The sequence below is a fragment of the Ooceraea biroi genome, chromosome 2 (assembly GCF_003672135.1).
Source record: "Ooceraea biroi isolate clonal line C1 chromosome 2, Obir_v5.4, whole genome shotgun sequence".
NCBI classification, from domain to species: domain Eukaryota; kingdom Metazoa; phylum Arthropoda; class Insecta; order Hymenoptera; family Formicidae; genus Ooceraea; species Ooceraea biroi.
In genome coordinates this window covers 8,955,894-8,968,805 of record NC_039507.1, presented here as the reverse complement: position 1 = coordinate 8,968,805, position 12,912 = coordinate 8,955,894, and the positions used below count along the sequence as shown (strand labels likewise).

The window sequence follows — 12,912 nt, the reverse complement described above, 5'->3', positions numbered from 1 at the left end:
TTTAACTCTGGTATCAAGTAACAGCAGTTTATGTAAAATTAAAATTAGCAGACCAGTTCCACATCTCAGGTAATGCGTTACCTCGACTGGCGCTTAACGTTAAATAAATCAGAAGCTATTAAACGTCTCCAAACAATCGTTCATATAATATTTTAATAAAGTCAAGTATTATTACCATGTTAGCGAGTCCTTTAAATATACTGATAATTAATACATGCGCTGACATATATCGAACTATCAGTATACCGACTGACGTCAACAGCACGCTTTTATTAGTAATAAAAAAAAAGTATAAATAAGCATTGGGAATTGGCTCACCTTGTCTGCGGGTATACATTATTGAGTTTAAGGCGATCCTGGAGTCGTCTCAAATGGAAAAAAATCACAATTTTAATTTTTTTTCCATTTGGAAAGTTAAGTCCTATTTCCACACTACATTATTGTGTGTACTTTCATCGTGGAAAAGGATTTTTCATTCTGTGAATTCAATAAAAAGATATATTTCTTGAAAAATGCGGGAAAATCACCGATTCCGCCGGTAATAGAGGCGACTCCAGGATCTCCTTAAGGGGATGCTGGAGCTGCTAGTGAACTTCTTCGCGATGGTGCTGCCATCGCACAATATTTGCACAATAAAATGCTTTTTACAACAATTTGGCAATTTGTACGCACAAAATCGCTGTTGAGCGGTGTTTGGACACAATTAAGGAATATGAGGATGCTTTTCGAAGTGACTTTAGAAGCGTGATAAAAGAGAATTCTGTGTTCTCCTGTATTCTAACCTCTAATCCTAAAGGAAAACACAGAATTCTCTTGTATGTCGCTTCTAAAGTCACTTCGAAAAGCAGTCTCATATTCCTTAATTGTGTCCAAACACCGCTCAACAGCGATTTTGTGCGTATAAATTGCCAAATTTTTGTTAAAAGCATTTTAGTGTGCAATATTGTGCGATGGCAGCACCATCGCGAAGAAGTTCACTAGCAGCTCCAGCATCCCCTTAATAATCTGATCTTAATTAAAAGATAGCGCGCTCGCGTGCCGTCTGCACGCTGGCGCCATCTCCGAGCACCGACGCTCAACTGCCGTCACTTTGCGCTTCGATTTGTCGATAGCGCACGGCCGCGATCGAACTCGGCGAGGTGCGGCGACAGTGTTGCAGTCTCGACGGCGTTTCCGGCTGTTTTAGGCCGGTATGCAGTTTCGCGAGTGGAGCAACTTCATTGTGTGAGACGGGATGTTTGCGCACCCGATAAAGCACGTGCCACGACGCGATAAGTGAGCGGTAAGTAAATAGTAATGCGAGTGCACGCGCGATATCTCGATGCAACGTGATCCGAACGGACGCGGGCGGGTGCAACGAGCGAAAACGATACGTGACGCGTGCTCCATTCTCCCCACGCGCGAACCGGAACATGAGAGAAAAATTGAGAAGCAGCGGGAAAGAAGGCTGTCGGCCTGGTAGAATATTGCCGAAAAATTTGCGCACCCGATAAAGCACGTGCCACGACGCGGAGAAGCAATCGTAGTTTAAATCGATATAATAGCACGTTCAATTCAGAATACGTGTAAAAACAATTGAAGGCAGATTGGGAGCTCAGTAGAAAATACTCAAAAAGGTAATTATGTACTTTAACGGACCCAGCCCCGATGACCTTGACCTTGACATATGTTGTCAAGGTCACCCTCCTGAGTGACCTTGAAGAGGTTTTAGCCGTCGCTCGTTGTTTATTAAAAAGTTATTAACAAAAGAAGTTTAATAATTTTGCACGAATTTTCAGCTGTCCACGCGAAGCAAGGACTTGAGTTTGACATATATTACAAAGGTCACCTTCCTGAATAACCCGCACTAGGTTTCACCCTTCGCTCGTTGTTTGTTAAAAAGTTATTAACAAAAATGTTTAATGAATAAAGCATAATTTTACGATACCATATACGTTTACGAAAGAGTATATTTGATGGAATTTTAGCTTAGGTTAGGTTAAGTTAAAGCAGAGAATACTTTGTATTTAATTGTTTGTGCTTTTGGTTAAAGTGAAGAATACTTTGTACTTATATTAAAAGAAACTATTCTATATATTAACAATTCACTGCTTTAAATGACTTTCCTTTCTTCGTTCATATACATATTCGTCGTTTATATCTTTCAATATTCAATATTCTTTCAAAGTAACTACTATATTTTCGAAATTTCTTTTGTTAATAACTTTTTCATAAACAACGATCGACGACTAAAACCTAGTGCGGGTTATTCGGGAAGGTAACCTTTGTAATATATGTCAGTATCATGTTCTTGCTTCACGTGGACAGCTAAAAATTCGTGCGAAATCATTAAACTTTCTTTGTTTATAACTTTTTAACACACAACGAGCGACGGCTAAAACCTCTTCAAGGTCACTCAGGAGGAGGGTGACCTTGACAACATATGTCAAGGTCAAGGTCATCGGGGCTGGGTCCGTTAAAGTGCATAATTACCCTCAAAAATTTTATAGCGCTATTTTATTGTTATTTTAAATCACGCTGGCGATTTTAGCGCTACTAACGGCGTTGCATAGTCAATCGATTTATTTTTTATGTTTTGTTATTCATTGTTCGAAATGGATCGATATTCGCGAGACAAGTCTGGACTTCGACGGATTTTAACTTGCCCCGTGTGAGGCTGGCTTTCCTAGCCAGTTTAGAGTTTTTCTCGCTAGATCTAACTAGTTCTCGCCAGATGCAGTTTAATCTAGTCTCGCTCAACCTTGAGAGGGTTTACATTCGACAAGGTCAGGCAAGGTATCGGGGTCCGACTGCAGCCACTTAGCGCTACAGCACTTTCTATCCTCTTCTCGTTTAAAAGAGGAAAAAGGATAGAAGGTGTTCTGAAGTATCTGAAACGTCAACTGGACCGCATCCTCGGTCCTATTTAGAGATTCAGCAAACTCAAAACAAGATCAAAGCAAGATCAGGGGAAGTGCGGCAAAGGTAGTTCAGGTAGTTTCGGCGAAGGTCACGCAGGCTAGCGTGAGGTTGGATTTCAGCGAGATTCAGACTGGACAACTTCAGATCGGATCAGACGAGGCCGAATGGGACGGAGGTCCTCGGAATCAAAGAACACGAGAGAAGCACGTGCGAGCGGGCGCTTCGACGTGATCGATAACGAACAGGCGGATATCGACGATATATTTCACTTGTAGGCAGCTGGATTCGCGCCGACCGCCGAAGGATGTTTCGCCCGCGCATGCACGGCCGCATGTTCGTTTCTCGCGTTACGTTCCCTTGCGATTGACAGATCGAACAGTCGCCGTGGAAAGCGTTTCGGAGCCCGATCGCCGTCCCTCCGCGCTCGACCGATTTGGTTCGGCGCAGCCGAATTCGGCTGAACCGCGCGTCTTCGCAATCGGAATTGCCGTAATTGTAAATATCTTCCCTTCTCTTTTCGCACTTGTCGTCGTCATCTCAGCTCCGCCTCGCGATCCGCTTCGCGTCGGCGAGGCGTCAGTGCACGCGCGACTCCGCGTGCTGATTTGCAATTGTATTGTTGTAGAAGGAGTGTAATAGGTGAAGCCACGCGTTAAGTTGAAATTCTTATTTTATGCTTTTTGTAATCATTATTTGATAATTATGCTCGCACGGCCTGAATTTGATTTTGATGCTTCAAATTTCGTCACGCTCGGTTTGACGAAATGAGGACTGGATAGCATTCGTCAAGTGTACGAGCTTTAAAAGTGGTACAGATTTTAGAATTAGATTATTCGAAACGAAATATATTGTAACGTAAATATCTATAATTCACGTAAATTCACGTTATTCTCTAGTGAGGGCAAGTTTGAAATGTGAGGTCTGGTGACTCATGTATCTGACATTACTCTGATATCACTCATCTAGCGGAAATAAAATACTTTATTCGCAATCGGATACGTCGACGCACACGTGTTACACATATTATTATGATTTTAATATATATATTAAAATATATTATACGTTGCTCTCTCTTTTTGAATTTTTTTTTAATTGTATTGATCCTTTATCTAAGTAGTAACTAAGTTTAATTAATTTCAAATCCCGGAATATTTAAATCTCTTGGAGCACATAAAATAGATATTTTACATTTAGAGTTTACGACCTAACAGCACGCACGTCGCACAGCAATATTTCAGGAACACGTATGTGCCTGCAAAAGACGCCGAGGCATTTAATTCTCACTCTGTTGCGCGTAATTTATGCGATAGATCACCGCATCGCGTTGAACACTGTACAATGGCCAGTCCGACGAATACGCAAACATCACTCCCTGACATTTAACGACAGGGAGAGGAGAGGGGAGAACGGGAGGGTTAATCGCGTCCTTTTATCAATTGAGAGCGTTATCGAGGCCACGAGGACGTTCTCTGCGCAGGTGCCTGGCGCGGCATGCGAGACCATTGTTCGATCGTTCTTTCTCAGTTGGAACTGGAAGGCGCTCGTCATACCCGCGGCCCTGATGTGGATCGTCGTCGTCGTCTCGGCGACACGGGCCGATCGAATCAATCTTGATGAAAGATAAAAAAACGCAGAGGGAACGGCACACGCGCGAGTCACCAGACCTGATCCACGTGGTCGTAAATTAAACGTCGATCAACCGGCGCCAGTCATCGGGATTTATCGCGAACTTATCGGGAACTAGAGAGAACGGCACTGTCGTCCCGTTTCGTCTTATCGATCATGTCGCCCATTCGCGACAGGAGTATATCCATGACGATAAAGTCTCTCCGTTGTTCGCGCCGGAGCGATAACTTGATTTCCGACCCGAGGGAGAAGGGCCGAATTGGGTTAAGGCCAATTAAATCAAACGGCGTGCCACAAACGCGACCGTTGCACTTCTCGAGATTGGCACGGCCAGGGAAAATGTCTCAGTTCCCTGTTTCAAGTGGCCTCAAGCGAGAATGGAAATTAGATGGGACACGCGAGGTTCCTTTATTTTAAGGTGTCTGCTATGGCGAGACTTGCTAATTTGTTAATTTAATAGAGGAAATCCTCCCTCCCCCAGAACGCGGGCTCGCAGGTTCTTTTCCTGCAAAAGTCGTTTGTCCATTTTTACCTCTCTCGTGTTTCTTCCAATTCAATTCTGAAAATGCTACCGAACTCGTAAACTTCTGAGAAAATCACGCGAGGGTTGTTAAAACAATGTTTTAACTATGAATATTGTATTATTATTAATAGTACAATATTATATTGTTATCGTATTTCTCTCATTTTGGAAATATACATATATTTTATACCATTTGTTATTTGACAAATCTGTTATTAATTCTCTGTTGAAAGAGAATAGGATGCTCTTTTATCCACTTAATAATACCATTCTAAATATTTAGAGAAAACATTCGTTCTCCTCTCATCGAGAGAGTCTACAGTTTGCCATTGCAAACGACGGCGGGGAACAAAAATAGAATATTATAGATTCAATAAAAATAGAGTATATTGTACGTGCGTTGTAACCGGTGGTGGCTTTTGCCTTGGAGCTTATCTCCGCCCTGGGAGCGCGTTAAACTTTAAACGTGCGGGGGTGTCGGTGATAGCGTGCACACACGTGCCACCCCGGTCATAAGACGAATGACATTTCTCGTGGTCTCTGCCAGTAGATATCGATGCGGACGTCGAGCATGGTGCACGTCGAATCGAGCAACGGATACGACGCCGATGCGATCCGCACGCACGCGAGTTCGATCGACGACGACGAGACGGCCGCCGCGACGTGGATGTATTAGGCGACCCCGGGTGCATCGGATGCGATCGAAATGTCGTTCTTCGGACGGAGAATGGGTGGCGGCGGCGGCGGCTCCGAGCACACCGGTCGTAACTTGCAGGACGGCTTGTTCCAGATCGCGTCGCAAGCCTGCCACATCCTGGTGCAGGTGAGTCGGATTCTCTGGCTGGATCCGTTGGTTGAAATATTTGCTAGTAAGGGAATATCGGTACTTGATCAGGTGTTACCGTGACCAGGATTGTAAGCACCTGAAGCAGCATTGGAAACAGGATTACTGAAGATTATCTAGGATTATCGAAGACAGGAGAATCGATAAGGAAAGATGGGCTCTCAGAGTATAATTAAAAAGATAGTTTCGATACATTTCCATACGTTTCCAACTTCTCTCGAAAATACTTTCAAAAATAAGATTTAGATTAGTATCTATTATAAACAGAGTATCATTAAAATATAATATGAATATAATATTGAAGAAAATCTTGCTTTTAAAAATAATAATTAAATTAGTATCTGTTATAAATAAAGTATCATGATATAATATTGGAGATGATATAAAGATGGGAGACAATATCGAAGTTTTATTGTAATATAATAGTAGTTATGACGATAATAATTTTACGCTGTTGATACTTCATAGCTAGTACATAGCGCATATTGACACTTTATCTGCAGTCTTTGAATACATATGCATCTCAATGAAGTACGTAGGTTGTTCCGCATGAAGAGTGAGAACATAGTCCAACAAAATTTCACGACTGAGAGAAGTAGGGAACGTTCCTGTTCCTGTTATTCACAATCACAAGCTTGTGAATGGAATTATTTCACACGTTTTCTTTTTACGCTCGTGTAGTTCTTCAAGATACGTAACGATAGTGTTGGAATTGTAACAAGATCCGCGTACGCGGATGCATATATTGTAATCCTAATTGTCTTTTACGATGTCTTTACATATCATGATTCATGCGTACTTTGTTCTGTCAACAACAGAATTTTCTGCATTCCTTCAAGTAGGTAGAATAAATAGTAGGTGGAATAATTAATTAGCATGCATATACATGGTACGTAACAGTTTATCATGAAAGATCGCAGTCGCAGTCACAAGGAGAATTATAAATTTGCAATTTTACTTTATCTTGAAGAGACAATGATCTATAATTAACTTCTTTACTTCCGACTATTCGGTTTTTGAATACTATTAGTAGAAAAACTTTTACACGACACAAAATCTTGTTAAAAATCTCGTGAACTTGTTAAACTTGAAATTAGAAATTTATTAATGTTATAGCTTCTTTTTAATTGAAAATTCTAATCTCCAGTTAAACAGATATCAGAAGTGCATTGTATGTACATTCGCGTTCTTTAAAACTTTTACAAGCACTTTATTTATTTTCTGTTGCAAAATTCGAAAATCAACAATACTTTGATGTTAACGTAAATGATGTGATTTTTTAATATTTTCATACACACGATAATAAAAACGTTCTTTTCTTCAGGTAAATAATACGCACAACGTTTCTTATGGAGGTAATAATAATGTGAACAACATCGCGTACTCGAAGTACTCTGTGGCCGGCGGCTCTGCTGTTCCGACAACATCGTCGTCGACGAAAGGGCCGACCACCGCTAAAACATACGCGGGACCTCAGGGAAAGGATCAGGACGTGGTGGTGTTGCTGCCGCACCGCAAGAACAGAGCGCCACGACTTAAGCACAAATTATCGGTAAATTCGCTTGTTATTGGATTAAGCCCTACCGTTCATAGAAAATTCACGTCATGTAAAGAGTTCGAGTTCGACATAAGTATATCAAACTCTCATAGCTTATTCAACCTATTTTATTAACAACTTTTTACTCAAACCCGATTCTGCTTATCGATCTGTTTTTCTATCCTTTGCAATCTTTTTCTTTATTATTTATAGGCTGCCTTACCTTTTCATACGTTCCTAGGAGAAATATTCCAGTAAAAAGAGAATTTTCAAGATTACGTTATGCCCCTTTCATGTCATCTCGTATCGTATTATCCTTAAACTATACTACTTACAAACTAGTCTTTTACATGCTTGGAGAAGAAGCATGATACGTTGTACTCGTAAAATAAAAATTCTTCTCTCGTTCTTTGCTGACGTTTGCTTCATTGGCGGAAGAAACTCTGATTAAGCTGGTATCGGGTTTCGTACGTTTCCCCAGTGAATCACGAGCGGATCGATTTTCTCGTCACGCGCTGATGACAAAGTCCGCGCGCGCTTCTTATCATATTAACAAGATGTAATCTAAATGCTTGCGGTCATTTTTAATCGAGGACTTGACACAGAAATGGTGCTAGAATCAATCGAGCGAAGCTCTCTTTACACCAAATCGGATAATCGTCATGTATATTGGAAACATGCGTTGCGAAGTGGCTTCGTCGACAAGCTTTGTCGACAAGAGAACGATAAAATCACGCGACACTCGTTGTTGCAGACTGTGTCCGAGAACGCACGGCTTGACGTGAACTCTCCGGGTGGCGACGACGATCTAGAGTTATGGGACCAGTCTGGATTTATGTTGAGACACGACATGGATGATCCTCTTGCGAATGCAAAGTACGTATCAAATACATTTCGAAGCAAGATACCGGTCTAAAAACTGTTTCTCGCGATTTATGATAACGGCATTTAAACAGTAATGCGAATCAGTTTTTAAGTACGAAAATGCAAGCTAATGCATTTGTTATGACTTTCCAATCATGTGGAAATAATATAATTTAACGGTTATGCTAAAAATAATACTCCAAAGAAAAGTAATTATATATTTTCTTTATTTAACGAAATCTAAAGTATAAAGTATAAAAATTTTTCGATGGATTATTATCTCAGAATAGATTTTTATCATTTTTACTGTTTTTTTAATATTCTTTTAGGAAGCATAGAATAAGTATAAAATTAGCAAAGATTGAGCATTGAAAATTGCGTTTGTGCGCTTATATTTATATATATTTACTAATCAGATATCCGAAAGATTTTATGAGACATCGGGATCATGATAAATGCTATTTCTATCGAAGGTGGGGTGCGCAGAGTTGGTGCAGACCTAGTTGCATACCAATAACGATCATTCTGATCTTGATCGTCTTGGTGGTGCTGTTGCCGCTCCTCGACCACGCGGCGGACAAATATGCGTTGAACGCCACTGCGTTCGATGCGGAATCGACATGCATGGATCGTTGCAGCGTGTTCCTAGTGGAGACCATACCGGTGGGCATGAATTATAACAATAGCACGGCGCGGCACGAGAGCATCTACGATTCCTGGATGGATCTTATCGGGATGGCTCAAGACACCATTGAGATCGCGTCGCTTTACTGGACGATGAAGAGAGAAGATGTGTTTCCTGATGACAGCGCTAAGCAGGCAAGTAGTTCATGTGCCACTTCTAGTAGATCGTAGATGGTCTGTGTTGGTACCGCTCGCCTTAATAATACTTAATGACGGAGCAATTTCATCGGCAGGGTGAACAGGTGTTCCAATCGCTCCTGGAAGCCGGAAGAGACAGGCAAATTACGCTGAAAATCGCGCAGAATCTTCCTTCACGCTTGTCCCCGAACGTCGACACGCAAATCTTGGCGAAAAAGGCTAACGCGCAGGTAATAGTTCGTTCCATTTAATATCGATTTTGATATGACGATTAATTTCGTTTTTTTCATTGCCGCACAATTTTTATTTTAAAGTTATTTCAAATTGTTTTTATTCGATTGATCACACATTGATGATTATCCATTAATAAGTTTTTTTTACATAAAAATAAGTAATACATGCAACATGTAACATTTCTTGTTTTATTTATTAGAATTACTTTTTATTCATTTATTTAAATTCGATCGATTACTTTTTATTCATTTATTCAAATTCGACGATATGTTTTATCTATATTTCTTTTATTTTATTTTTTTTATCTTATATTCCTTTGATCTCGTGTAACTATGAACGTGTATTCTTGCCCGAATTCAGGTGAAGAGTTTAAATTTCGCTGGTCTGCTTGGCGGCGGGGTGCTCCACACGAAACTGTGGCTCATCGATCGTACCCACGTGTACGTCGGCTCGGCGAACATGGACTGGAGGTCTCTGTCGCAAGTGAAGGAGCTCGGTTTAGTAGCTTTAAACTGTTCCTGTTTAGCAAAAGATTACGCCAAGATATTCGACGTAAGCGATAATACACATTTGTAAAACTCGTACGTCGTAATTACGTTTTTTAATTACGTCGTAAAATAAATAATTACGTTTAATACGTGTAAATTTGAATGCATTTTAGTAACACCGATTTACGTCGGTCGGATTATCAGATCGGTCTCTTTATGTCGCAGGTGTACTGGAAGTTGGGCGAAGACGGTAAAGTGCCTTCCACGTGGCCAGATTCCCTAAGCACAAAGATAAACATAGATAATCCTATGAATTTTACATATATGGATAATAAGTACAAATTATTTATCGCAGTAAGTATAATCCGAGACTAGACGCGACTTGTGTCGCATTAGAATGATTGCTGTCGAGAAAAATCAATCTTAGGGGGAAAAACATTGCTGTACGTGTTACAGAGTTCACCTCCACCGTTCTCGCCGAAAGGTAGGAGCAACGACCTTGACGCGATCCTGCACTGCATCGCCAAGGCGGAAAAGTTTATCTACATCTCCGTGATGGATTATTTCCCGCTGACGATATATACTGCACAAGTAAAGTATGTATCAGAAATTATTTAAAGAATAATAAAAGTTTATCGATCGGCAGGTTATAAATCGATCGGAGTATCCCTTCGAATTTTTTTTTTAAGAATTGTAACTTTTTGGTTCAAGTGTTATAATAATAATATACTTAAATGTTAATAAACGTTGCGAATATTTAATATTGCACATGCTATTTAATATATTATTTTCTTCGTTTCTTCCGCAATTTCTGATGGCAGTTTCGTATCTATACCCGCAGGTACTGGCCAATAATAGACAACGCTCTGAGGGCGGCGGCGATCGAGCGCAAGATAGATATCCGCCTGTTGATCTCTTGGTGGAAACATTCGAGGCCATCCGAATCATATTTCCTCAAATCGCTACAAGATCTGACGCGCAGCTATGCCAATGTTAATATCGAAGTGGTGGGTATCTTCGCTGTGCCGTTGAATTTCCCATTTCGATCTGGTGCGTTTGATTGATAGCGACCACTCGTCGAATACTTACAGAGGAGATTTATCGTGCCCACCATTCCGTACCTGGACAAGATACCGTACACGAGAGTGAACCACAACAAATACATGGTCACCGACGTGGCGGCCTATATCGGCACGAGCAATTGGTCGGGCGATTACTTCATCGATACGGCTGGTAAGTTCGTCATTGCGAGAAAGGTCACTGTTTACAAGAATAAAATCGCTAATTGGTAACACGATTTTTCAGCGTGTCCTTTTTCCTAAATTTTAAACGAAATAAAATATTATAAATGTTTTCTTTGCAAAGACGCGTAATATGAATAATAAAAAAAACTGTGTTCCAGGAATCGGCACCGTCTTCGAGACCGTCAGGCAGCAGAACGGGGACAGCGTAAGGCAACAGCTGGAAGACGTCTTTCACCGTGACTGGTATTCCAATTATTCCTTTCCGCTAAACGTAAGCGAGACGAGAAGTTCCGAAAAATCGTGGAGTTTACCGAGGAATTCGTATCAGCATGCCTCTTACGAGCCTTACGTATACGTGTAAATTAATTGATTTGCAGCGCGTAACTGCGTAACGATCATGTACGTCTAATTCTGCACGAATTTAACGTGCTCGATTTACAATCGAGAAAGGTTTATCTCGATTTTATCTCTCGATTCATCAGTTTCTGCAGGTGGAACGTTCGTTTCTTCATGCGTTCCTTTATCGCGTATATATTTTCCGGTGTATACTTGCAGTAACCCGCTCCTTCGTCCACTCGTGAATAATTTTTATAGATATTTTCTAAGCTTGTTTTTCGTAAACAAGTTTACGTGCAAACAATGGATCATTGTAATACTAACACGTGGATCTGAATTTATTAACTGTTATATATATATATATATATATATATATATATATATGTTATGCTATCTCTGCCTGCGATTTATACATTATATTACATAGCGACACGCGCGACGTATGGAGCTCTTTTATTGATCTCATTCAACTGCGAGATGCAAATTTTACGACGCAAAAACCAGCTATTACAGTGCCAGCTTGGTTGCGACGTATAATAATATAGAAATTAATGTTACATCTTTTATATAAGTATTTTTTTAAGTATCATCATTATCTTACCAATCGTGAAGTAATTGAAAAGTAATAAATACAGTCGAGAAGAGAAAAAGCGAGCGAACGAAGAGTCCAGTTTTACACATTTACTATCTAATGTTATAATAATTTTACTGATATTTGCTTGCAACTAGGTGTCCCTTTCTTTCAAATTTTCTCTTTCACCTGAATCTCTCTTTCTCTCTTTCTGGGACTCTTTGTTTCTTTCAGAGATATCTAGAAATCGTGCCGATCGAATCGAAAGAGCAGATATCACTTTCCTCACGCCGATCTCTTTATCTTACAGCCGCCATTTACCCGATATCGCGCTTGCGTTTGCACAGATAGCAGACACAATTGCGTGCCTGACAGACATATCGCTTAAACGAAGAAGGGGAAAAACGTGCCTTACGAGAATTGTCCTAGCGGCAGGCGCGATATATTAATCATCACACTTGAGAAATACATCGATTCTGTGTTCTTCCATGCGACCTTTCCCAAGCATTTTTACTTGTATTGCATCACTTTATTAATATATGTAAAAATGAGACCTGATTAATGATTAATTATTAGTGATAGAGAATTATAAACGAAGTTTTAATACAGTGTTAAGGATATATATGTACAAATACACATATTGATCGAAAAGTCCGTGCGGATATTTTTAGCAAAATTCAAACGTAAAACTTTGTATTAAGAAAATGTGTATATATATATATATACATATATATATATATAGGGCTTCTTGGATGCAGAGAAGCTACCACAATGTCACATCTGCGCGATTATACGTGTAGCATTAACTGCATTTATGTGCACGATTGCACACACCTGAAAAGAACGAAATAAAAAACAGAGAATAGCGAATAATTGAAACTCAAAAAAAGAATTTTTGGTATAAAAATAATATTCGAGATAT

The 12,912-nt window shown here is 40.1% G+C and overlaps 1 protein-coding gene and 1 long non-coding RNA gene across 3 annotated transcripts; both read left to right on the top strand.

Moving 5' to 3' along the window:
- Positions 1–2,439: 2,439 nt before the first annotated feature.
- Positions 2,440–5,405, top strand: LOC113563592. The gene is made up of 2 exons (XR_003407530.1): positions 2,440–3,710; positions 3,798–5,405. It is a non-coding gene; the product is annotated as an uncharacterized LOC113563592 (long non-coding RNA).
- A 351-nt stretch (positions 5,406–5,756) lies between these two features.
- LOC105276788 (phospholipase D3) lies at positions 5,757–12,863 on the top strand. Of its 2 annotated transcripts, none has more exons than XM_026975373.1 (12): positions 5,757–5,873; positions 7,219–7,446; positions 8,186–8,307; positions 8,769–9,114; positions 9,213–9,347; positions 9,712–9,903; positions 10,065–10,193; positions 10,296–10,435; positions 10,681–10,846; positions 10,931–11,072; positions 11,242–11,326; positions 12,301–12,863. In XM_026975373.1, exons 1-12 carry the CDS (start codon positions 5,757–5,759, stop codon positions 12,437–12,439), a joined length of 1,941 nt encoding a protein of 646 aa, XP_026831174.1. In that variant the 3' UTR covers positions 12,440–12,863. The 2 variants fall into 2 exon arrangements, with proteins under 2 accessions (XP_026831174.1, XP_026831176.1); XM_026975375.1 differs by having other exon boundaries at positions 11,242–11,354.
- The last annotated feature ends 49 nt before the right edge of the window (positions 12,864–12,912 follow it).

Bases quoted from the DNA above. Each gene is read 5' to 3' on its own strand.
- LOC105276788 (XM_026975373.1), top strand. From the start codon at position 5,757: ATGTCGTTCTTCGGACGGAGAATGGGTGGCGGCGGCGGCGGCTCCGAG. The intron at 8,308-8,768 runs GTACGTATCAAA...TTTCTATCGAAG, and splicing joins GATCCTCTTGCGAATGCAAA to GTGGGGTGCGCAGAGTTGGT. The intron at 10,436-10,680 runs GTATGTATCAGA...CTATACCCGCAG, and splicing joins ATATATACTGCACAAGTAAA to GTACTGGCCAATAATAGACA.